This window comes from Seriola lalandi, unplaced genomic scaffold (assembly GCF_002814215.2).
Source record: "Seriola lalandi dorsalis isolate HSWRI2012SDOR001 ecotype SW California unplaced genomic scaffold, Sedor1 jcf7180002054045, whole genome shotgun sequence".
In the NCBI taxonomy this organism is placed as follows: domain Eukaryota; kingdom Metazoa; phylum Chordata; class Actinopteri; order Carangiformes; family Carangidae; genus Seriola; species Seriola lalandi.
In genome coordinates this window covers 124,669-133,717 of record NW_019524598.1, presented here as the reverse complement: position 1 = coordinate 133,717, position 9,049 = coordinate 124,669, and the positions used below count along the sequence as shown (strand labels likewise).

Here is a 9,049-nt window from a genome sequence, read left to right as displayed (position 1 = left end):
GGAGTTATATGGTCAGTTCCTCCTCAGCTGCTGGTGATAAAATTATACGTCCTCATGATGCTGTAAAATTTTTTTAACTAACTGTTGAATGTTGTACATTAAGCTGATGAGTGCTGATACTGGCTCAAGCATCACATGCGACGGATTATGCAACAGAGAACTGAGCGGGACTGAGTGAAGCTGTGATCCGTACCTCTCAGGGTTTACCCATCAGCCCCACGCTCTCCAGGCCTGCAGAGCTGCGAGCTGCAGACCAGATGTTAGCTGTTAGCTGTTAGCTGTTAGCTACAGCACAAACTGGGGAGAAATAATACGATGCACACTCATCATCTGCATTCGTAGAGCTCCAAACTCCTGTTTCCTTCTAGTGGCCTGTGAAGTGTTAATGTGCACAGTTGATTGACGTCTCCATGAGCACCCTGGGGGGCTGGTGTTCAGTGGAGCATGGATACGTTCTTTAAATGCGTCCATCCTGCACATGTGCATCCGAGCAATGAAAGAAATGCACATTATGGGGATAACTTAAAGTTGTTATAAGTCATAAAAGTTTGACTCAAGTATTTCATCAGTGCCTCATTGTCTTCTCTGTTTGAGAAGTAACTAAGTACATTTACTGCAGAAGACGTCTGACGTACTGTACCGCCTGTATGTCCACTTCTACTTCACCACATTTCAAAAGGAGATTGTACTTTTGACACTTATACACTACATTTATTTGACAGTTTCAGTCACTTTACAGATTAAGATTTTACAAACCAAACATATGACAGACGTAGAAAAAACATAAAATAAGATCAGTGTCGACCAGCTACAACATTAAAATGCTCTTTACACATCAGTGATAATTCAAAGTATCACTTGTTTAAAGTGAATTATTTCCATATTGCAGTTCTGCCAATTCACTCATGGAAAGTATCTGATTTTAAAAAGGTCAAACACCCATAATTTGTTCTTTAACCTATTACATTTAAAGTGAACTAATCACAGGTGGTAAGTAATGCCTGGATTATATGAAATGTTTGTATATATGATTTATTTATATGTCTGTCTCAGTCAGAAATCAATCCACAGTTAGCTCTGAATGCTGCAGCTCGGCTCCTGATGTGTGTTCACATCAGCGTCTCTTCACTGGCTGCCCATTTATTTTTAGGACTGATTTTAAAATTCTTTTAATTAGTTTTAAGGCCTGTTTTGGGCCGGTTTGGGCCGGCCCCTCCCTAAAGGCTATTTCTGAGCTTCCAGGGTCTAGGTTGAAAAACCAAAGGAGACAGGTCTGTGCTGTCAGGGCCCCTAAACTTTGGAACAAGTTGCCAGAGGAGATCAGACTCGCAGACTCACTCACACTGTGTGATGTCTTAATTTCATCCACATTTTACTTTGACTTGTTTGGATGTTTTATAATTGACTCATGTGAAACACTTTACTTGCTCTACAAATAAAGTGGTATTATTATTATCATTATATATTCACATCCTCTGACTATTTTCATCTTACAGGTGGGTGCCTCCTTTTAAAAATAAGTGTCTGTGAGTCTCAGAGGGTTAAAGTTAAACCTCAGTGACTCCACCCTGCCTCAGCCGGCCCCTCACCAACCTTCATGTGGAAACTCTTTATTTGCTCTGACTGAGACTTTCTACAAATATCACAGGAAGATTCTGTATCTGCTTTTTTTCTTCTTTCCCAAACATGGCGCACCGCAGCACAACGTGGCATCATCTCCAGTTTGAATGCTTTCTGAGAAACTTATCTTGTGTAGCCTGCTAATTTTTTTTTTTTTTTTTTTTAAATAAGAAGCCCGGGGTAAGAGAGTCAGTGATTCATCAGTCACCATTCTTGTTGTTAATTATGATTTCTATTTTGACATCTGGGAAAGTCTTTGAAGTGTTTGATGCTGTAGAGATCCAGCGAACAGCCTAATGGAGACAGACTTTTAAAAACTGTTCTGCGCTTGCCAGTCTTCTCTGAGCAATCACCCATGATACCCACCCGTGGTGCAGCTCCGCCGCTGGAGCTGCAGAGCTGGAGCTGCTCTGCTGCTGTGAGGAAACAGCCATCGTCAACCTTTTCGACTTGTGATCCACTGAAACGAAGCTGCTGCAAACTTTTTTCTTTTTTTTTTTCTACAGCTATTTTTGTGGACAGTGTTTTTTTGGTTTTTTTTTTTTTTTTTTTTTTTTTTTCTTTCCCAGAAATCCTTTGACAAAAAAAAATCTTGTGACCACCTCCAAGACGGAGAACCACTGTTATAGAAAAGCATTAGCCATCTGTGTGGAAAAACCTTTTCTAAGGCGGAGGCAAACATGGCTGATCCTTATGAAAACAGTGATAATGAGGAGGAGTATTATGGTGGAGTTCCTGTTGTTTGTTGGTGCCTTCACCTCCGTTTGTCAGTGAATAAGTCACTTGTAATGTCAAAATCTGGAAATAATGAAGCTTAATGGTGTCTCGCTACTTTGTGGTGTTTCTCTTCACTTTCCACCTTTAACACAATGATGAAACCCCCCCCCCCCCCCCCCCCGAACCAAGAGCGTCTGACACGTTTCCCTCTGAACACACACAATGTTACACTCTGGCTTTTTATTCATGTTTTTAAAAAAAAAAAAGAAAGAAAAGAAATGAGCAGAACATCAAGGGAACGCCAGCTCAGACCGGCTGGCACACATCTCAGGGTGTTAACAGGTGAGGGTAATTTCCTAAAGGTGCAGACACCTGGCCTCACCTGGGGTTCACAGTGAGGTCAGGACACCTGTGCTGTTTTATATCTTAACTCCCCGCGGAGGGCGTTCGCTATTACAGGTGTTCACACCCAACATTTATTTATTTCAGGTTTCACAGGTGCTCCAGGTTACACTCAGCAGGTGACGTGAAGATGCAGTAGGAGAGCCCAGGTACAGTCGGTTCGAGAGGAAGAGGCACGACAAGAACGCTGATTTCAATTTTTGCACGGTGAGCTCTTGCACAAACTTCAAATATATTTACAATAATAAACAATCAATGATTCATAAGATGTGATATTTACAGTTATTACAAATAACGTGTTCAGTGACTGCGGCTGAATGAGTCAGTAACTGGAGTTGAGATCTCAGCAGGAGGTTTTTCTTTTTTTTTTTTAAAACAATTCACATTGTTTCATCTTTTGTTTCCAGAGGAGAGAAGAAAAAAACAAAGAAACAAACCTCTCTGGTGTCAAAAGAGTCTGGTCAAGTTAATGCCAAGAAATCTGTGGTACAATACAAACAGTTTAATTGTGTAATTAACAATCAATAACCACTTCTAGTTAGAACATTTCTGAAGAAAGGAACCGAGAAACACTTATAAAACAGTCAGTCGTAACAAAATAACTGGTGTTCTCATTGAAATAAACTCATAAAAAAGAAACACTTTTATACAGGATATTTATACAGGAATAGCTTTTTGAATTGGATTGTTAACCAAAGGAAGACACATCGCAGACATCGATTTTCACACAGATTGCATATGTTTTTCTTTCTAAGGTGTTCTATAGGTTAGTCATTTTACCTAAGCTTATTTGCATGATAGTAAAAATTGCATACAACATTAATCGTGAAGCTTGTAGCATGAGTTGCTCGACATACAGCACTTATTATAGGCAACCTTTAAAGCACATTTCTCCATTTAAAACGTTTAAGACACTTTTTGTTTTTACTGCCCATCGAAATTACATTTATAAATAGAAAAAAGATCGGTGGAATTTAAAAAAAGCGCTACGCAACATAAAACTTTTTCAAAAAGTAATTACATCAGAAAAACACTGCATGAACTGCAAATAAATAATGTCGGACAACATAAACATGGTGTAATTCACATTTCTAACTGTGTGGCAATTCAGAAAGTTACAGTGACAAAGGTTTTGCAAAATAATCTAACATCGGCAGTGCCGTATAGTACAAGGCATTTGTTGGCATAGTTTCTTTAAGACTGTATTTTTTTTTTTTTTTTTTACAGTTACAATATATGTCTATATATATATTTATATTTCCTCCCTAACAAATATGTAAAGACTGAGCTATTCTTGGAGATGCACCTGGGCTGGGTGATCACGTTCCAGAGGTTGGAGTGATCCATAATCACTTTATGCGCTTTTTAAAAGAATAACTAATCTGCCAGCAGGCTACAGACTTGATACCTCATGATTAAGGCCTTGTCAACCACTTGGTCCTCGATTTCATTTGCTATTTTATTTTTTAAAAAATTCCAGTTAAACATCACATACGTAAACACCTATCAAAGTCCTAGCAAACTCCAGGGGGACTTTTTTTCTTTTTAAATATAATCAGTAGCTCAAAAAGATAAAGTAAAGTCAGTGTAAAACAACAGACATAGAGTGAGTGCAGTCAGCAAATATCCACGGCAACATACTTAGAATAATTTTTTGTGCAGATTATTTAAATGATGCATCAGTCTTTACAGTGAATAATACAAGTTTTACAAAATCCAAAAAGTAGTACTTGAGTCTGAAATGGGCTTTCCAGTGTGTGAACACTCACTTCACATAGCCTGTCAGTCTGATACAGTATATATAAACACTCCTCATACAGTCTGTGCGCTGTATTCATTAAAAACACTACTTTTCTTTATTTGCAGTGCGGTGGTTCTGTGTCGGCCAGAGCGTTACATTTAGCACAGTCATCAGTCTGTGTGTGCACAAGAAAACTCTCAGTATGGATTCAGACGGGGAGAGTCCTACTCCTTGGCCTCGTGCTCCGACTCTGACTGGGCCTCGGCGCCTCGGCCCAGCTGCTCCTCGATCTTGATGGAGAAGATGGTGTTGTTGGTCTGCGTGCTCTCGTCCAGCTCCTTCAGCAGCTCCCCGCTCTCCCTGAAGTCCGTCAGCTCCTCCTCGAAGGCCGGGCTGCTGCCGCTGCTGCTGTTGGTGTTGGTGGTGGCCGCGGTGCTGTTGTTGTTGTTACTGGGCTCCTTGGGCCCCTTGGCTGGGTGATTGACGTAGAAGCGCTGGTTCTGGAAGAACTTGATGATGGTGAGCTTGGGCAGGTCCAGCTGGGCCGACAGGGTGTGGATGGCCTCCTCGTCGGGATACAGGCCCACGTCCTGGATGAAGCTCTGCAGGATGCCCAGAGCCTCCAGGGAGATCTTCCCTCCGCCGGTGCGGGACTTGATGCTCCCTCCGCGGCTGCCCTCGTCCTCCGTCTCGGCCGGAGAAGCGGTGGAGGGTTGGCGCGGCGGCAACCGGGGGCCGGTGGTGGGCTGCTGTTGCTGCAAAGGCTGCTGGGACAAGAGGGGTTGGGAGGGGTGCTGGAGGGACAGGGAGGGCTGGTGCTGGTGCTGGTGCTGCTGCTGTGACTGGGGCGGCTGAGCCTGCAGTGGGAAAAAAAAGGGGAAGAGAAAGCAGACGGGGATGTTATCAGTGAACACTTATCGGCGCCTTAATAAGGCCTTTCATTAAAATCAATTGAGTTGTGAGGAAAAATGGGCCCGCTGTGTATAGAACAGGCACTTGGTTGGAGGAATTTTCCATGTAATATCTCATTGAATGTAATCAGTTCTGCAGATATGATTTTTTTTCTCCTTTTTTGGTAGTGGGAGATTGTGTCTCTCATTGTGGGGGTAGAGGCATCAGCAACACACACAGCTACACACACACACACACACACACAGCTACACACACACACACACACACACACACAGCTACACACACACATACACACACACACACACACGAACTCCAAAGACACAATCAGGCCTACACACAGTGGGAATTCACAGGGAAACTGGCCTCTCTATTATAGCCTCTGCTGCTTATCAGGCTCTATTGCCAGGCAGTGATAAACAAGCTCCCTGTGCACAATTCACGTTGCGATGGTCTGGCTGATTTGCCGCAGTGTGAGAATGCTATCGATGGCTTTCACTCTGCCGTCAGAATCCCGTTAGTGTAAACACATGACACATTACTCGTAAAATGTCTCATTGTGTGGTTGGAGAGGGAGTGAGTGGGCAACTCGTGGTCCCTATTGACCCTGCAAAATGGGTGCTCTTTTATTTTCATTTCTGAGTCAGACACTGTAGAATAGGTGTTTCATAATGAAGTTTGCAAAACAGCACTTTACAGGAACTCTGTTTGCCAGCTGCATAAATGCACCCAAAGATGTGATTTTACAGTACCAATATACTGAGCTATGATAGTTCTTGTTGAGCAAATGTGAGCTAATTTGGCTAATGTGTCGCGTTAGTGAAGGACAGGCACAAAATATTTGAACACTGGTCTCTTATGGACAATGTAAAATGCAACATTAAATCAGAAATAATCTTATTTTATTTATCTACAGCCGTTTCTGTTTGCATGCAAAGTATGCACAAAATTCCCTCATTCTATATCTGCTGCTGAAATTGATTTGAAAAAGAAATCCTATTACCTTATTTATATCTAGTAAATGGCAGCCTTTGTGAAACACTGGCCATGTCTCCAAGTAACCAAATAACTAATCAAACATTCAGCTGTGGCTCAGACTTTTAATAGAAGTATTATTGTACTTCATTAAGATATTTCGACCGTTAACCGAGCCTGTGTGTTATTTTCTATTCATCTGCCAGATGTCTCTTATAAAGCAGCTTTGTTAAATAAGTTCAGGCTAATGATATCGTTCCAGCTCGTGCTGAAAAGTAGGAACTTTTAAGTGTTGCTGTGTTTCTAATTAACAAGGGTTCATAAAAATTCCTAAGTGTTGTTTATTACAAATTCCTTGAAAATTAGTTAAGATTAAATGAAGGGGGGTGGGGGGATTTATGGTTTTTGTTTTTGATACAGCACTTTAGTAAAAAGTAGGAAAATATGCAAAACTACAGTGAGCAGAACGCTATCAGGAGAGTGTTTCTGTCTCACGTACACCCTGTACACAGCAATACAAGTTTCTGATTATTTTCTTCAGAATTCCCTTAAAGTTGTGTGTGTGTTTCCCACATGTAGATTTATGAAAATGAACATGTGCATTTCTTTTTGCGCAGGACATATTTGTTCATATGTTGTTTGTATCTGAGCATGTTTACGTGTGTGGTCATGTTTTTATGTTTTAACATATTAACAGTGTTTTCTGAGAAAATCTGTGCATTTTAAACAAAGTCACACAAACACACACACACACACACATCTACATTACATTTTGTTGTGTTTGCATCATAAAAAGACACCCGAACAGACGTGATGCCTGAGCTCTGCTGAGGCTCAGTGTCTTGCCAAAGACACTGTGTCAGGACTCGTGCCGTCTTGCTCACCTGTAGCTGGTCAGTGGAAACGTGCATCAGGTGCGTCGGCCGCTCGTTGTGGTGTTGTTGCCCGGCGCTGCTCTCCTGCTCGTAGATGGCGTCGCGTTCGGCCTGCGAGAGGCTCAGGAAGCGTCGGATCATGGAGAGGTTCTCCCAGAGCGTCCGGTTCTCCGGAGACGGGTCCTCCTTCCAGCGAAGCAGCTCGCAGAGCCAACCCTGCAGGGAAGAGTAGAGAGAGGGAGAGAGACAGAGAGAAACAGCAGAGAGAGAGAGTACAGGTCAGTAAAACATGTTCTTCAGGCTCAAACATGTGCACAGGTCAAAATAATGAATTATGTGTTGTTTAATGTTGGACTGCTGCCTCTAAGATCTTTCACCAGACAGTATGGAAACTGGTTCCTACAGTCACCCAGTCTGACAGTGCTTTACCTGTGATTATTAAACCTGCTTCTTTTGGTGTTAAAATAGATATAAGTAACATAACAAAGTTGCTCCTGAGGGAAGCATCAAAGTGCCGTGATGAAAACGATCCCATGACACCATTTCAAGTGATTTAAGTCACTGAAATGAATGAAAAATATTGTTGTGCAAAAACACCACCAGCACTAAAACACATCCAAATAAAAAAGTAAAGCTACACGCACTAAACACCTCATTATTTCACAATAGCTGCACCTGCGGTTAGCGTGTTTCTCTGCCACAGCTGAAGATGAAGATGAGAATTAGCCAAGGTCAAGCTACACAGCAGGAAGGAACAATTTAACGTGACGAGAAACACACACTCGCATATTGAGCAGCACCCTTGGGAGGAAGCAAGTGACTCCCATGTTTGAAACATTCCAGCAGAGGGCCATGAAAGACAGAGCTGAGGAAGAGGATGGGACGACGGCAACCTGAAAGGCTCCATGTGATTAAGGCAACGAGAGCCACCTGGACAGCTGAGTCAGTGCGACACTGATAGATTACTGAAGGTGCAGGACAAGAGGCAGAATGTTTTATACTTTATATTGTTTATGTGTCACAGAAGCTGCAGCACAACTCATGTAAAACCAACTTCTGTCAGTGTGTTTATAATGTGATGAAGATGTTGCTGTTTAAAGCAACAATCACAGGAAAACTCTCTGTTTGATCATGATCATGAGTTTCTACAGTTTTGTGATGTGATGTTACGTGCAACATGACTTGTTCCCTAAATGTGATTTTGAGTATATCTGACACAATCATAGATATTTATAATTAAAATGTGATGAATAGAGTTGAAACAAAATGGATGAATGAATGAATTAAAATTAGACAGATCATTTTTTTTATTAGTTTTTCAATCTTCACTTTTCAATATCTTCTATCATTTTTTAGACAAAATCTGTCAACCAAGAAAATAATGGAAATATTAAACACTAATGAAAACGGTCGTTACTTGCAGCCTTAGATTCAAACTATACGGCCTCCTCTTTTATTTCTGTACTTTACTTTTTAAAAGTCTGATTCAAGTAATGTTTAAGGTTGTAGATGAGAGAACGAGAAAAACATTAGACTGAGATGTTACTGAATAAACACAGTTAATAGAAACATCTCACACTTACACGATTCAAATGTGTGTTTGTGACAAATTGTGGATTCACGGCGATACAGACAGAAGGGCTCTGCAGGGGATGAGTGACGTGGTCACCCAGGCTCAGACGTGACGATCCAAACCTCAGCAGGCCAATTTGTGTGAGTGTGTGTGCGTGTGTGTGTGTGAGTAAGAATGAAAGGAAATAACACACTGTAGAGCTGTGTGGGAGAGCGAAGAGGAGTGGGGGGTGGGGGG

At 41.6% G+C, this 9,049-nt stretch overlaps 1 protein-coding gene across 6 annotated transcripts in view; it reads right to left on the bottom strand.

The window, feature by feature from the left end:
- Positions 1-3,226: 3,226 nt before the first annotated feature.
- Positions 3,227-9,049, bottom strand: part of satb1b (SATB homeobox 1b) — a 61,567-nt gene continuing 55,744 nt past the window's right edge. For all 6 annotated transcript variants that reach the window (XM_023402966.2, XM_087173117.1, XM_023402968.2 and 3 more), the window contains 2 exons: positions 7,249-7,455; positions 3,227-5,337 (listed from right to left, as the gene is read on the bottom strand). In XM_023402966.2, coding sequence (XP_023258734.1) covers positions 4,705-5,337; positions 7,249-7,455 — 840 coding nt within the window. In that variant the 3' untranslated portion in view covers positions 3,227-4,704. The remainder of the gene's footprint in view (positions 5,338-7,248; positions 7,456-9,049) is intronic.